The following is a 17,737-nucleotide window of genomic DNA, read 5'->3' as shown; positions in this document are numbered from 1 at the left end:
AGCTTGGCCACTGACCCACCTTTAAGCCGAGACAGAGGTGCTGGGCTGCACAAGGAGGCCTGTACTAGCACTCTGAGCCCTCAAGGCCCCCCGCCGCCCCAGGATTCTGTCTCTACACCTGCTCCCTCAGGATGTTAGGGGACTGATCGGGTTAGTGATCGTGCAGGGAAAGTTGTTTGATTGCTTTACTTCCCTTGGCATTGTTAGCCACAAGGCTAAGAATTTTTATCAGCGTTTCAAATATTTGGCATGAGCTATACTTCTAAAGAGTAATATTGTTCTTATGCCTTATTATAAACACTAAGTTCCATCGTGGTTGCTATTCTTGGCTACCTGAACAGTCCTAAAATTCATCCCAAAATAGTTTGCGAACAGACATTTCCGAGCGAGCTCCATACGAGTCGCCTGACTGCCAGCTCATTAGAGAGGTCACCTCACAGGAGAACGTGTGGGCCTTGAAGAAGTGGGGCTGGCAGTGTGGGCTCGAGTTGTTAAAGACTCACAGCTGCTATGGGGGCCTCAAAATGTACTGGTGAAGGACAGACACTGCATTTGGGTTGCCTGGTTTCAAATCCTGGCTTGTTTTTCTTTTTTTTGGTCTGTGACCCTAGATAAAGGACTGACCTTTTCTGAACCCCAGTTTCTTCATTTGTAAAATGAGGACAGTGATAGTGTTCACTTCACAAGGTTGTTGTGAGCTTATTCACTTAAAGCCCAGAGAGCAGTGATGGAAGTGGTGTGGACCCCTGTGCTATGATTATTGGCTCAAGATGCGGTCGCAGGAAACAGTTGCTCATCGTCATTTCCCTCTGCATTCAGCAACAGTATAGGAATTACATAATTTATATTCCTTAAGATGCAACAGAGAACTCACCCATATACAACCCCATACAGCTGGCAAATCACAAATTTCAATTACTTCATGCCGACGCATGAAGATACTTGGAAGCTCCTGGGGTACAATTCTGTTGGTCCATTCTTTAATCTGTCTTGGTATTGCAGGAGTTTCTAGAGAGGATTTAGTAGAGTAACCTAAATTTCTAGATCCCTCTGGGTTTCTGGACTCTTGTCTACTCTGATGATTATCTCCCGTCTCTCATGAAGTCAGAAGTCTGCAAAGCCTTGCAGAGAACCCTGAGGACTCTTATGTGAAGTCTTTCTTTGGAGGCGGCGCCTTCAGGAAGAACTTTCCCTCCTAATGCCAGGGGCTTTATTGCTAACCATGCTGAAGTCCTGGGATGATGACTCTTTTTGTTGCTATCTTCCACATTTCATGATGTTCTCTTATGTCAGCTTTGTGCTGTTGTTGTTACGGTCTTAATGGTGTATATGTTTTCCTCAAATTTCTTTTTGGGACTTCCAAATTTCTGTTGAAGTTCTAGCTCTTGGACTTTGAATATTGTGACTACTATTTTCTAAAGTGCTAATCTAATTGTTAATAGATGATAAACAGAACAGGTAATACTTTGATCTACAAAAACATAAAAAAGGGAATGTAGTAAATGCCTTAGATGAAAATAACCTTGTTTGAATGTGATATTTCTCATTTATGTATATACACATCCCCGAAGTGAGTAGACTAAATTTTAATTTGAAAATTGTTTAAAAAAAAAAGTTGCAAATGAGAAAAAAAGTCTAAAAAGGATACGTTTATACATATTAGAGGTCACTTATTCAAAGTGGTGACATTTCCCCAAATGCCTGATTATTATCAGTACCCTAAATTGGCACTGATACTAATCAGATGTTACTATTTTCTATTCTAATGTATTATCTTTGGGTAAAAAGGGATTCTCATAAATGTGACCAGCTCTAGCCATTTTAATGGTAGTAACCTTAGGTGTAAGGGTATGTGCATACACACTGACACAATTAGTATACATTTTTTTCTTGGACGGATGCCAGAAAAAAGTAAGCTAACCAATGAAAGAAATATATATTTGGACTTCAGGAAAACTAGGAGTTATAGTAATGTTATATTACCTGATAGAAAAATAAGATCTTCAAATTAGTAACCAAATTTTTAAAAATCATTTTGCTTCTTTAACTTTTTTCCATACAAAGTAATGGTGTTTTCATTTTGTTGATAAAAAACACTGAGTCAAGAAGCATTTATGAATTTATTGAGCAGTTCTGGCACATTTCTAAAAAGTCCTCAAACTGCTCATATGCATTTCACATCTCAGTTATAAATGCCAAGAGAGTGAGGATGTTTCAGATAAACCCTTTAATCTCCAATTCATGTGACAGAGACAGAGAGACTGGTACTCTGTTATACCGTGGAAAAGTTTACTAGAAAATTTCACTATCCCACAATACAAAAGAAGAGACACCATTTTTTTTTTCTGGAAGTGTTTGAAACACAGATGTTCTTAATTCTTTTCCCCACTGTGCTATTTGGTTGCAGGAACAACTGCAGTACATAGCATTGCCAGAGTTGTCACACATGTGAATTGCAAAGTGCACTTTCTTAACTTCTGCAAAAATTACAACCATAAATAGCTGGCAACGTTCTCAGAAAGGATCGTCGTTCTTCTTAAATCTCTGAAGGACAGGGTGGAACGTAGGTGGTGGCTACTCTTCATAATTGTATCCTTCTTTCTCTCACTGTCTCTCCTGGCCCCCACTTTGCTCAAACCTCCTTTCAGGCTACTTTGACGCCCATGCCCTTGCCATGGACTTCATGAGCATTGGATTCCGAGAGTGCTTAACCGAAGTGGCAAGGTACCTGAGCTCTGTGGAAGGCCTGGACTCCTCTGATCCACTGCGGGTGCGCTTGGTCTCTCATCTCAGCACGTGTGCCTCACAGCGAGAGGCGGCGGCAATGACCTCCTCTCTGGCCCACCACCATCACCCCCTGCATCCTCACCACTGGGCGGCGGCCTTCCATCACCTTCCGGCAGCCCTGCTCCAACCCAGCGGACTCCACGCCTCGGAGCCCACGCCTTGCCGCCTCTCCACCACTTCAGAAGTGCCTCCTGCCCATGGCTCCACCCTCCTCACGGCCACGTTTGCCCACGCAGACTCTGCCCTTCGGATGCCATCAACAGGCAGTGTCGCCCCCTGTGTGCCACCTCTCTCCACTTCTCTGTTGTCCCTCTCGGCCACTGTCCACGCAGCCGCTGCAGCAGCCACGGCAGCTGCGCACAGCTTCCCTCTGTCCTTCGCTGGGGCGTTCCCCATGCTCCCCCCAAACGCAGCTGCAGCGGTGGCAGCTGCCACAGCCATCAGCCCTCCCTTGTCGGTATCAGCCACGTCCAGCCCTCAGCAGACAAGCAGTGGAACAAACAGTAAACCTTACCGACCCTGGGGGACAGAAGTGGGAGCTTTTTAAGTTTTCACTGAACTTCTTGCAGTAGTAACTGAATGTCCTTTATTTCAGAGTCAGCTTAAAACCTCTGCACCCTGAAAGTAGCCATACAGATGTCTGCGGATCCACAAAGGAACAATAAAGCTATTTGAGACACAAACCTCAGAAGTGGAAATGTGGTATTATCTTTTTTCTCTGTTTCGGTTTAAGGCAGTTTGGTAACTGACATCAGCAACTTTTGAAAATGTCACACTTGTTTTCATTTAGAAGTCTCCTGGAAAATATACGGACTGAACCATCCAGCAGTGCATCACGATGTCTGAATTGGGGAAGGAAAATGCCCTGACTGAATTTTCTTGAAACTAAATGGAAAAAAAAATATTCATGTTTCATAAGTGCCTGAGCTAATAAAGTTTTCTTTTGAACATACAACGTTGCACAAGTAAAGAAGAGCGTAGAGGTTAGGTTAAGAAAGGAGAAGGGACAGAAGTCTTGCATTAGGCTGCAGACGTTTTAGTACAAATACCAGAAAAGAGCACTCTGTTGAAATCCACAGGTTTTTATTGGCCAAAAGGATTGCTGAAAGTAATTTTCAAGTTGAGAAACCTAGTTTTATCCTAGTTTGCTTTTTTTGTACAAACTTGCCAAGTTGTGACATTTAACAATGTATTAGTATAAGCAATTATTACGTCAGCGCTCAGATTAACAAGCATTTCTGCCCTGCCTGCAAACCCCCAGGCACTTTTTTTTTTTTTATGGCTCAAAATATGGTGCTTCTTTATATAAAACATGCATTTATAGAGTGCACCTAGAAGCAGTTGCCTACTGTGTGCCCGCCAGAGGCTATCTGACTCATGCCAACTTGAAAACTCTCCAGTTTGTAAAAGTTTAATTTATTCAGTTTCATTTGGACTATTTTTACATATTTATCCTCTTCATTTCATCCTGATAACATGTAAAATCTATTCTTGTCACCTTTTGGGGAGAAGTTGCATTTCTGGAAGTGATGAGGCAGGGAGAGAACAACGGGAAGAGAAAAGCCACGATTTTTAAATGTCCTTTGTCAAGCTTGTGATTGTATTTGATCCCAAATCAAGATGAATGTATGTAATGGGATGTACATAAATTATTTTTGTCCATGCCTAGATTAGTGCTACATAATGGTGTTTTGGTTTTGTTGTTTTTATTTTGTTTAATGACAAAATAATCTCTTAATACTTTGAAATTGAGCACGTGAGAATTTATGTTTGAAAGACAAAGACACAGCATGTATTATTATGCACTTCATTTCTCTGCTGTGTGGAGAAAGCAATAAACAATATGAGAATGTTAAACATTATGCAAAATTATACTTTTAAATATTTGTTTTAAAATTACTGTACCTAGTCTTTTTTGTATTACTTTGTAACCTTTTTCTATGCAAAAGTCTACATATCACTAATTAAATGAAGTCCTTTTTTGACCATTTTTATGTGGATGAGTTGCTTTGCAGAATGGAAAGTTGACGTGAATTTCAAGCAAGGCCTTGTTTCACTAAAAATTAAGCCATGGCTTTTCTTTTGCTCTTTCAAAGTCATTTGATATAATTCACAGCCTTGAAATTAGCGTGTATTTGAGCTTGTAAACCAATTAAGCATAGGTATGACATCATTTGGAGGCAGGAAGTGATCAGTTTCCTCTGCCTTTTATTCTTAACCATTCTTCTTGGAAAAGTGCGAAAACCAGAAGGTCAAATAACAGTATACCGAACAAAGGGTAATAAGCTAGAATGTGTCATACATTTTGGAACTCAGAAATATTTATAGAGTATTTTTAAAACATCACATGCATGCATGATAGGTGTGTGTATGTGTGTGTATATATATGCCTCCTGATGATAAATTCTCTGTACCTACCTCAAGATTTCTTTTGATGCTGTAGGAATTAGGCAGGTATCCCTCCTTCTTCAGTGAAGCCTAAAATAGACTATTTCAGAGTTTCTGAAGCTGTTGGGCCAAACATATGAGAAGAATTTTTTAAAAAATGTTTCTATTATGCTTATCAATTATGCTCAAAGTTAAAGGAAAGAGTGGGAGCCTCTTATTTTAGTTTTGAAAAATCAAGCATATAGTTTATCTAATTTTTTTCTGTAAGTAGGTGAAAAAATGAGCAAAAACAGATCACCTTTGTTGCCCTTGTCTGTAAGCTCTGTGACTATTATATTGTCAGTGCTGATAGGATTAAGTAACAAATAAGAAAATGGATTTAGTAGTATTTGGAGTTTGCTTTTTAATCGTGATTTGTGGATAGCAGGCATAGAAATAATTTTGATTTAGGATCTAATAGTTGATTCTGTGCCTGTTGTAATGTCAGCATTCAAATAATTTTTTTTTGGAATGTAAACTATTTTAGTGATTGGGATTTTTTTTTTTGATTAAATATTTTAAGATAAATCCCCTTCTTCCTTCTTGTTTTTATCCTCTTCCTTTATTTTTCTTACATTTTTTTTCTTCCCAGTTACATATGGGTTATTATTTTTCAAATCATTTGATTAAAATATTTGCCAGCCAACATGCTACATAATTGCTAAGGGTTGTCAGTGTTCCTAAAGATAATCATTGTCAGTAATTTCAGTTGTTTAAAGTTCATTGGTTCTTGATCAGTGTTTCATATCTTCAGTTTTTAACATCATATTTCACTCTATTAAATTTACCATTGAGTTTTCCACCTCTGACCCAATGTTTTGCGAAAGTGGTGTTTCACCTTTAGTTGTGGTAATTTTCATGTTCACTACCAAATCAGAAAAAAGAAAAATTTTGTTTATAGTTCATGGGAAAAGAACTTTTAGGGTTTGATTTTTGGTGGGTTTTGTTTGTGTAAAATTTAGTCCCAAAATTAACTCAAAGGATTTTTGGTGGGGGGGGATAAAAAAGGAAAAAAAAGGAAAAGGAGGACTTTTTTAGAAATTTGGTTTTCCCCAAATGATGAAAGCTATATGTATGTCTAATTAGGACCCAGTTTTATATTTCACATCATTGAGCCAGAAAGTATTTATTGAATAACTACTGTGTGCCTAGCATTGTGCTGTCTACATCAGCTTTCTAATGTTATGGGATCCCACAGCCTGACTGATGGGTATGACTACCACCTTAGCTATTCATAGGGACCCTCAAAAGAAGCAGGTGCCCTGAAAATGAGGAAACGGGTTCCTAGGAACTAGCCAGGGAAGCTTTTTCTCTCCTTGGGATCTTTGGCAATTACAAATATGATATTTCCTATCATATTTGGAGAAATCTGAGGGACTTATTTTTTTATATAAATTTATTTATTTTTAATTTTGGCTGTTGGGTCTTCATTGCTGCACGCAGGCTTTCTCTAGTTGTGGTGAGTGGGGGTTACTCTTCGATGCAGTGCTTGGGCTTCTCATCGTAGTGGCTTCTCTTGGTGCAGAGCACGGGCTGTAGGCGTGCGGGCTTCAGTAGTTGTGGCTCACGGGCTCTAGAGTGCAGGCTTAGTAGTTGTGGCGCACGGGCTTAGTTGCTCCGCAGCATGTGGGATCTTCCTGGACCAGGACTCGAACCCATGTCCCCTGCATTGGCAGGCGGATTCTTAACCACTGCACCACCAGGGAAGTCCCTGAGGGACTTTTAAAGTAATGTTCAAACATAAAATAGTTCAAATATTAACTAGAGTGATGGTTGTATGATCCACATGTATCATCAGTCTTAATGAAGCCTTTTAAATTATCTTCCTTATTATATATTCAACTTGTGCCTTTGCTAGTAATTAAGTTAACACAAAGTAAGAGTAATCACCTCAGGTAACATCTTCACAAAGCAAGATAATTTTAGAATTTCATAAGTCTAAAACTCCATCAATTACAAGATACACTATTAGTTTAAGGTCAGATTTTAAAGAAAAGTACCACCACGAAATAACTTTACACATCCCAATTTCCAAAGTGTAAAACTTTTTTTCAAAATTGTATCTTGGATTTGAGGCACTACTATAATATTATATTCGAATGTGATTTTTAAAATCCATGGCTAGAAATATACATAGACTAAATGTGGGTGATTTAGCTTACTTTAAAAATACCAGCATAGGGTCTTAGTCAAATCAAAGAATCTGGGTTGACTTTGTAATGGCTTAATGATCTAAAGATAGATATATATTTTTTAAGCTTTTCATGTTTTTATTGCCCAATGGGACTATTCCTAGTTCTGCATTTTACTGAAGAATGGAGTTTGACTTCCCCTTGTAATTCTTTTAAGATCTAAGCAACTGAGGCTGTGAGCATTTCAGCAACTATAACAAAGCATTACAGCAAATATGACATCATAAACTGTGACTATAGCTCATATTCTTTGGAAGGAAGGATAAGTCTTTGAACTTGGATGAGACATCTTTAAAAGAAGAAAAGTCCCTTGGCTTCCATAGACAAACTTGTTTGAGGGGCCAGAGGCAGATGAGAAATGGTTCCTTAGGTCCCAGTTGGCACTTTCTCCCTCACTTCTAACTTGAGAAGAACAGACATGAATGGGGTTGGCTGGTTAGGGAATCAGGTCCTCTTTTAGAACTGACAGAACCAACACACACTGTTTAAGTCACAGGTCTTAAAACGGATATAAGATGTAATACTAACTGTTAATGTTGTTTCGTTCTCTGTGCTAAGCTCCATGCTAAGTGCTTGCAATCTGTTACCTCACTTAAGCCTGGTTAACTATCGTATAGAGTAGATAGTCTTATTACCTTTACATATTAGGAGTTAGAGAATAAGAGGTTGATTGTCCAAGGTTATACCTAGCAGTTTGAGCTGTGACTCAGCCCAGGCCTGTCTGATTCTTAAGCCCATACCTTTGACCTCTAGGCTGTGGCTTCTGGCAGTACTTTTGGACTCACTCATTCAGACTAACCAAGAATCTCAACCTGCCTGAGATCACTCTGAGCTAAATACGAGTAAATTAGCATAAAAATCTCCACCATCTCTCCCTTTTAATATATTAAAGGATAAAAAAAACTCCACTTTCTTCTGTAATGCAACGTAAAAGGAAATTATTTTGGCAGTTCCCTAGTTTTAACTTTCACCTGTCAAGCAGTTGAGAGTTAATAAAGTTTTAAATTACTTAATCAGTGAAGTTATCCTCTGTTAAATCTACCAGAAATATTCTATAATCTCAGTCAAAGTGGTTGACAAAAGTGAGGCAAAATAGTGACATATTAAGACTAGATAGCTGAGTAAATTGAGTTTGAAAAAAAAATCCTGTCTTCCATTAGATATAAAAGATAAGAGTTTTTTTGAGGGAAAAATGCTGGATTATTCTGAATGTTTATACATTCCAGGTCCATCATGTCATAAAACAACATTCTTCATTTGGCCTATGAAGACCTGCTCAGTAATCCATTCACTTTAACAAGTCTTGTTATCAGGAAGGGGTTTTTAACTAACCTAAACTCTTTGGCCTGCAGTTAAGCATGCTTTCTATAGCAGTTAACAGTTTATATGTGTATAATTTTGCAAAAATCTTATATCCAGAGACATTTTTATATGCCTCTAAATTCTTAGTCTCCTGAGAACTGAATATTCTGTTTCCTTGACCTCTGCTGTCATTCTGTTAGTCTGTGGGAATGAAGAGATTTATGCATATGAAATGGAATATGCATGTAATAGAATGCCTTATAAGTTTATTTTTTAAGGGGTAGAAAGTGGCAAGTTAACTCTAAAGTTTCGTGCATTAAGCTTGCGTTGTAATAGTTTTATGTTTTCATTGCTGTGAAAACAGTCGAATTTTCTCCTGTGGAAGAAAAACTACTTTGCAAAGAATGGCTATTTTTCATAATGTTTCACTTGTATAAGTAGGGTGATAAATTTTATATTGCTCATAAACTCCTGAAACAACGTCTTGAGCATCTTGAGTTAACCCCTTCTTTCCTGATTATAAGCTATTGAACTGAATATTATTTATCATACTATAAAACTATAAAACTCTGCCTGCTTCCTAGTTCTTCCATTGCTTTTTTTTTTTTTAGCCTTTTCCCTTAATTGCAGAGAACCCAAAGACTGTGTTTTTTGTTTGTTTTTTTGTTTTGTTTTTTTCCCACCAAAACAACACGACCAGAGCTTTGTGTAGCTCTGTTTGTGTAAATTTTCTCCTGGGCCAGCAATGGCTGGCCTCTTCCCATATCCTAGCCAGTCTGTCCCAGCACAGCTGCTTTAAATAGGCTTCCCTTGGGGCCTGGCAAGATGATGGAGACGTGTTCACAGTCAGGAGGGCAAAACACAGAGGCACACAGGCCATATTTTATTGTCATCATAACACACTTCTCAGTCACAGTCACCAGCCACTTCCTAAACAGGAACTAAGCCAGTCACTTTTTTGTCTCACAAGCAGCCACTGTTAAATTTATTTTGTTATTTTGACATATTTCTGACAGCAGAAAGATAAGCATAGCATAGTACAAATGGTTGAGTGCTGTAACATCAAAACTCACAGACAGCCTGGTGACATCAGATGAGGGTACAGTCAAGCTCAGTGGGCAAGCATTGCCTATGGTGACAAATATCCTTTACTGCTACAATAAGGAGGCTTGATGGGCCATTATGTCCCCTTTCAAAATTCAGAAAGCCCCCCCAAAAATATCCATGAGTCAACAACTGCTGAGTCATTCAGCAGGCTTAAGGCATATGTTTTACACCAAGAGAACAGACTTAAACACCAAGTACCACCTGACCATGACTATCATGGGAACAGGTCTCAGCAATAAACCCATGAATTATCTGGCCCATGCTGACTACTCTCACAACACAGTCTACCCCTTTGATGTGACTGTCAAACCCCAAGCGTGCCCAACAGCAGGAGCCACAGACAAAACAACACAGGAGCAATAACTCAATGTAAGTGCCTTTAGTCGCTTCTCAAGACACCGAGGTCCAGCAGGCAACTTACTTGCTTTGGGTATCAGGAGCTTGAGACAGAAGGAGAAACAAAGTTCACCACTGTTTATTTTCAGGATATGACAACTGAGAGAATAGTAAAAGTTATTTAATTGTTCTTTTTAAATGTACAGATTAGAAGTTTAATTCTGTAGGCATATCCCCTATTGATACAGTAAAGACATATTAGCAAGGAGGTGTTTTGCTAAATGGTAGTGCCGTTTCACAGCCCTATCTAGGACACTGCATGTTTAACTTAGTTAAATCACGTCTATTAAGCAGTTTTGTTTAAGATGTGGCAGCTTATTAAAAATTTTGGTACTTATTCAAATCACTTATAAATAACTTGAAATCCATATTTATAATTCTAGTCAATGTCTCTCTATTCTACTCAATATTTTTAAGTCATTTTTAAAATCTCAACTCTTCAGTGGGTATAATAAATAGTATAATGACTAAAAGGACAAGTTCTGAAATCAGACAGATCTGGATACATCTTGAGATGCATTAATTGTGTGACTGGACAAATTTCTGTATCTGTGTAAGCTTTGTTTTTCTCATCAGTAAAATAGGATTTAAAAAGCAACATCTATCTCACAAGAATTTTTGGAGGATTAAATGAGATAATGTTCATAAGACTTGCACATGGTATACTATCAACAAATGGTAGTGTAGCTTATTCAAATTTAGTTCGTTTAAAATGTCTTAAGGGACTTCCCTGGCAGTCCAGTGGTTAAGACTCCATGCTTCCACTGTAGGGGGTGCAGTTTCGACCCCTGATGGGGGAACTAAGATCCCATGTGCCACGTGGTGTGGCCAAAAAGTTAAAAAAAAAAAAAGTCTTAAGATCCTAAATAAGTCTCATTCAGTCTCATTCACACAACTTTACTCAAATACATGCCCAGGTAGTCCCCCAATACCCATTCTCTTTAAATTAATAGCATGTACGTATTTCTTTTTGAATATATTTAGAGATTCACAGAATTTCAGAGTTGGAAGAACATAACCTAGACCAAGTGCTTCATTTAGCAGGTGAAAAAAGCAGAAGCTCAGTGAAGTTCGATGATCTTTCCCCACAGTCGTCTCCTAACCCAAGTCTCCTAATTGCTAATACATGGTTCTTTCTGAGACAGTATGACCATAAACGAAACACTTTCTTTCATACCTTTTATATTTTAGGTGCCAAAGGTTTTTATTTTGTTGTGGATGAGCTAAATAGATCTATTTATTTGTTAAGAGAGCACACTTTATGTTTTCTGTCTTCAAAAAGCTATGGCTTTTCATTTGATCCAAAATAAATACAATGAAGTCATGTTTCTTTAAAAGAAAAATCTTAAATCTAATAAATGCAGCCGAGATTGAAATTATATTATTGTTTCTAAATGATGTCCTTCACTATCAAAAAGCTAATCAGACATAGGCGGACACAGTCGTGCCACCGTCTAGCACTTAAGGCAGAATCTGTCATAAACCCTGATGAAGCTATTGACTCACCAGTGACTGGGCAGGAACTTTGAGCTGCTCCCACCCTCCTTTCTGTGCCTCCCTAATACTCTTAGAATGAAGACAAAATCCTTAACCTCAAGCCACAAGACCATGCAAGATCTGTCCCCTGCCCACTTCTTAGACCTCTCCTCACCTATCTCTGCTACCTCTGAATTGCTACCCAGCCATCCCCCTTTTTTCCAGCCCTTTTTCTCCTTGCTCTCTCCTGCTACAAGGCCTTGCACATGTTCCTTTTACTCACAATGTTCTTTTCTCTCCTTCTTACCTAGGTAACTCATCTGATTTTTCACATCTTGAGAGATGGATCACTCCTCTAACATCGCCAACTGGTTCAAAACCATATTGTGGAATCTTGTAAACCACATACTTCTCTTTCACAGAATTTGTCAGTTGCAATTTAAATTTGTGATTATATGATTAATCTTGTCTCCACCGCTACACTGAAAGCAAATGATAGTGACTATGTTTCTGTTCATCATTGTTTCCAGGGCCTCTTTGCCCTGTGTCTGGTACAGAAGAGAAGTTCAAAAAATATGTGTGGATGTTAGTTAAGTGACTGAATACATGAATGCATGACTGACTGAATGAGGAATGAATGAATAAATGTCATACGCTAGACCTGCATACTTGTTGTATTGAGTTTATCTGAATTGCTTCCCCCCAAATTTAATCTGATAGCACAGTACATATGCAAGTAAAATCAAGCATATGAAACGAGAAGAAAGAAGCTAAAAGAAAAAAAATCCTCTGTTGCTCCTTATGAATACAGTAAATTCTAGATTTTGACTATATCTAACATTTCCAAGGTAAGTAAGGGTTACTTGGATTAAACGTGTCTGAATGAGACACATGAGACTAGGACGCCACCTTGTGGTTTATTTTCACATTTATCGTTTTCAACCTGCCTGGAACTTTCCTACTTCAGAAAAAACGCCATTAAAAACTACAGCAATATTGATAAAGGAGGCAAGAATATACAATGGAGAAAAGACAGCCTCTTCAATAAGTGGTGCTAGGAAAACTGGACAGCTACATGTAAAAGAGTGAAATTAGAACACTCTCTAACACCATACACAAAAATAAACTCCAAATGGATTAAAGACCTAAATGTAAAGCAAGACACTGTAAAACTCTTAGAGGAAAACATAGGCAGAACACTCTATGACATCAATCACAGCAAGATCCTTTTTGACCCACCTCCTAGAGAAATGGAAATAAAAGCAAAAATAAACAAATGGGACTTAAGCTTAAAAGCTTTTTGCACAGCAAAGGAAACCATAAACAAGACGAAAAGACAACCCTCAGAATGGGAGAAAATATTTGCAAATGAAGCAACTGACAAAGGATTAATCTCCAAAATTTACAAGCAGCTCATGCAGCTCTATATCAAAAAAACCCACAAAAAACCCAATCCAAAAATGGGCAGAAGACCTAAATAGACATTTCTCCAAAGAAGATATACAGAGTGCCAACAAACACATGAAAGGATGCTCAACATCACTAATCATTAGAGAAATGCAAATCAAAACTACAATGAGGTATCACCTCACACTGGTCAGAATGGCCATCATCACAAAATCTACAAACAATAAATGCTGGACAGGGTGTGGAGAAAAGGGAACCCTCTTGCACTGTTGGTGGGAATGTAAATTGATATGCCACTATGGAGAACAGTATGGATGTTCCTTAAAAAACTACAAATAGAATACGCCCCGAAACCATCAAGGTCAGAAAACAAGGAAAGACTCAGAAATTGTCACAATGAGAGGAGACTATGGATACATGACAGCTAAGTTCAACATGATTCCCTGGATTGGATCCTCAATCAGAAAGAGGACATTGATGGAAAACTGGTGAAATCCAAATAAAGTCTAGAGTTCAGTTAATAGTAATGTGCTAACATTGGTTTCTTAGATTTACAAATGCACTGTGGAAATGGAAGGTGTTAACAATAGGGGAAGCGGGGTGAAAGGTATGACAACTCTGTGTAGTATCTTTGCAACTTTTCTGTAAATCTAACATTTTTGCAAAATAAAAAGTTTATCTTAAAAAAAAAAAAAAAACTACAAATAGAACTACCATATGACCCAGCAATCCCACTACTGGGCATATACCCTGAGAAAACCATAATTCAAAAAGAGTCATGTACCACAATGTTCATTGCGGCTCTATTTACAATAGCCAGGACATGGAAACACCCTAAATGTCCATTGACAGATGAATGGATAAAGAAGATGTGGCACATATATGCAATGGCATATTACTCAGCCATAAAAATAAACGAATTTGAGTTATTGTAGTAAGGTGGGTGGACCTAGAGTCTGTCATACAGAGTGCAGTAAGTCAGAAAGAGAAAAACAGGGCTTCCCTGGTGGCGCAGTGGTTGAGAGTCCGCCTGCCGATGCAGGGGACGTGGGTTCGTGCCCCAGTCCGGGAAGATCCCACGTGCCGTGGAGCGGCTGGGCCCGTGAGCCATGGCCGCTGAGCCTGCGCGTCCGGAGCCTGTGCTCCGCAACGGGAGAGGCCACAACAGTGAGAGGCCCGAAAAACAAATACCGTATGCTAACACATATATATGGAATCTAAAAAAAAAAAAAAATGGTTCTGAAGAACCTAGGGGCAGGAGCGGAATAAAGACACAGACGTAGAGAATGGACTTGAGGGCACCGGGAGGGGGAAGGGTAAGCTGGGACGAAGTGAGAGAGTGGCATGGACATATATACACTACCAAACGTAAAAGATACTAGTGGGAAGCAGCCGCATAGCACAGGGAGATCAGCTCGGTGTTTTGTGACCACCTAGAGGGGTGGGATAGGGAGGGTGGGAGGGAGACGCAAGAGGGAGGAGATATGGGGACATATGTATGCATATGGCTGAATCACTTTGCTATAAAGCAGAAACTAACACACTATTGTAAAGCAATTTTACTCCAATAAAGATGTTTTAAAAAAAAAAACCGACAGCAATAGAGAGGAGTGGAATTTTTGCTCATCTAAATATTGCTTGCATGTCATTATCCCAAAGACTTTATTCAAACATTATCATTCATTCCTTTTTGTTTTTTATTTTAATGAAATATTGAATTGGTAGAGAAAAATGATATATGTGTTATAAATAATCAAAGGAGACAACACCTGTGTGCTCACCACCCAGCTTAGCACTACCAGTACTTTGAAAGAGCTCTGTGTGCTTTTCATTGAATCCTTTCTCCATATCTCTATTAACCAGGCACACCCACTAAGTTGCTTTATTTATAGTTTACCATCCATGTACATATCAATAAGTAATAGTTTTCATTTAGCATTTTAAAACTGCATATGAAATGAGATCATTCTGTATTTGATTTGCTTTTTAAATTAAGTAGTATTTTTCTGGGATTCATCATGTTGATAAGAGGAGCTGTGATCCATTTGTTTTCACCACTCTGTAGTATTTCATTTTACGACTATACCACAATATAATTTAGCTCTTCTACTCTTTTTTTGCGGTACACGGGCCTCTCACTGTTGTGGCCTCTCCCGTTGTGGAGCACAGGCTCCGGACGCGCAGGCTCAGCGGCCATGGCTCACGGGCCTAGCCGCTCTGCGGCATGTGGGATCTTCCCGGACCGGGGCATGAACCCATTTCCCCTGCATCGGCAGGCGGACTCTCAACCACTTTGCCACCGGGGAAGCCCAGCTCTTCTACTCTTGATGGACATTTAGGTTGCTTCCAGTTTGGGTCTATTATGATGGTACTACTGTGAACATTCTTGTATATGTCTTCTGGAGCTTACGTGCAGGATTTCTCCCAGGGGTTTGAATTGCTGGGCATGAGAACCTCCAACTTTACTAGATAATAACAAATTATTTTCCAAAGTTATTTTATCACACCAATTTACACTCCGACCTTTAGCGTATACAAGTTTCAGTCTATATCCTTACCAGCACTTGATATTGTTAGATTTTTCCATTTTTGCTAATTTATGGGTATAATCAGACTCTCTTGTTTTAATGTGCATTTCTTGGTTACACAAGAAGTCAGTCCTCTTTTCAAAGGTTTATTGCTGACCATGTTTCTTCTGAAAAGTGCCAGTTTCAATTTTTTGCCTCATTCTTTCATTTATCCACTCGAGTCATTTGATTTGCTACTATGTGCCAAGTACTGTCATTGTCTAGAGGATACAAAGATGAATATGATGTAGACCCTGTCCTCATGAAGCTCCTGGCTTACTATCATTATTGCTTTCAGGGATCATACTAATAATCAAGACCAAAAAACAACAACAATTTTGAGCACCAATTATATGATTATCACTTTGTAAGACAGAAGTACATTTTATGAACTCAAACTTCAAGGAATTTACAAAACCATAGCTTACACAAAACAATAGGAAATTATTAAAAGTACCATACATTATGTTACATATATTATAAAAATTCAGAGGATGTAATAAGCAGAAAAAAGTAATTGATCAAGTGTGTCCGTGGTTTAAATTTAAATTTCTTTTCTTTTATGTAACTAATGTAAAAACATTTTTTTCTATAGCCTACTCATTAAATGAGGAAAATGGAAAAAAAGAACCATTTTTATTTAAGTCAATAAGATAATAGTGATCAACATGGAGAGGTGGCAAAGATTAGTTTTAATTAAATAAAAATTATGCTGAAGAAAGAAACACTTTCACAAATCAACATGCTTATCCAATAAATGCAAGTATGTTGTGGTTCCTGTTAAATTTATTTCTTTTTTTTTTTAAGAGTACTTTTTTTTCTTTTAATTTATTTAATTAATTTATTTTTGGCTGCGTTGGGTCTTTGTTGCTGCATGCGGGCTTTCTCTGGTTGCCGTGAGCGGGGGCTACTCTTCGACGTGGTGTGTGGGCTTCTCATTGCAGTGGCTTCTCTTGTTGCAGAGCACGGTCTCCAGGCACGCAGACTTAAGTAGTTGTGGCTCGCGGGCTCCAGAACACAGGCTCAGTAGCTATGGCTCACGGGCTTAGTTGCTCCACAGCATGTGGGATTCCTGGACCAGGGCTCGAACCCGTGTCCCCTATGTTGGCAGGCGGATTCTTAACCACTGCGCCACCAGGTAAGCCCCTAAACTTATTTCTTAATTGAAAGTTTTCCCCAACTTTCTGGGGAATTTGGTAACCTCCAATAAGCAGCTGCTAGGATTGACTCTCACCAAAATTGTAATGCATAGAGTTCAATTATTCATTTGAAATAGAACCTGAGATATCATACAATTCCTTTTTCCTTCTGTGGAACACTCCCCATGAACCACCCTATTTGTAAAGACTGCTCTAAAGAACACTCCATAGTGCCACCAGAAAATTTGTTGTAGCTGGGGAGTCTTAAAGAATACAGGATTTAGGCTGGGCAAATCCAGGCGGGAATCCTGGTTCCCCAACATATTTGTATGACATACTTGTATAACTTATAAATAAGTTATAAACTTTCTAAGTTTCCTAAACTACAAAGCAAGGATAATTGTAAGAATTGATTCTAATATTGTGGATTCAGCATTCAAAACCATAACTTACACAAAACAATACACAAATTATTAAAAGTACTATATATTATATTATGTATATTATAGAAATTCATAGAAATAATTTAGAAATTCATCTAAAAGAAGACAATAAGAGGTAGACATTATTCAGGATGACTCAGTTTAATTCTTTTTCTGCTTTCTGCTCTCAGCAGAAATATAGCGGTGTGATTCATAAAAAATAGTATTATGAGGGGTTAGCTTTCAAGTGAAGTCCTAGCAATCTACTTCTTGGTTTAATTGATTATTTAATTCATTGATTTAGCACCAACCATATGTCAAGCACTGTACTAGATGCTGTTGAAAGTCCTTCCTTTCCTTCCTACCTTAGTTACTCTCAAACATCCTTTATAATTCTAGTATTTGTCAGCCCAATCAAGGTCCACTGTAGTAGCCCAACCCTGGGTGAATGATGATTATTTATTTAAATAAAGTAATTTGACAGGTCCAGAAATATATTTTTGGTATACAGCAAA

At 38.4% G+C, this 17,737-nt stretch overlaps 1 protein-coding gene across 2 annotated transcripts in view; it reads left to right on the top strand.

The window, feature by feature from the left end:
• Positions 1–4,777, top strand: part of HEY2 (hes related family bHLH transcription factor with YRPW motif 2) — a 10,943-nt gene extending 6,166 nt beyond the window's left edge. Inside the window, exons 5-6 of one of the 2 annotated variants that reach the window (XR_004477506.2) lie at positions 2,649–3,486; positions 3,578–4,777. Coding sequence is in view for 1 of the 2 variants with exons in the window: in XM_004263856.4 (XP_004263904.1) it covers positions 2,649–3,334 (686 nt within the window). In the remaining variant the exon portion in view is untranslated. Of the gene's footprint in view, positions 1–2,648 lie in introns of both variants that reach the window. The other variant, XM_004263856.4, reaches the window with a different exon arrangement.
• The last annotated feature ends 12,960 nt before the right edge of the window (positions 4,778–17,737 follow it).

This window comes from Orcinus orca, chromosome 12 (assembly GCF_937001465.1).
Source record: "Orcinus orca chromosome 12, mOrcOrc1.1, whole genome shotgun sequence".
In the NCBI taxonomy this organism is placed as follows: Eukaryota; Metazoa; Chordata; class Mammalia; order Artiodactyla; family Delphinidae; genus Orcinus; species Orcinus orca.
The sequence above is the reverse complement of the archived record's forward strand: the minus strand, read 5'-3'. Positions and strand labels throughout refer to the sequence as shown.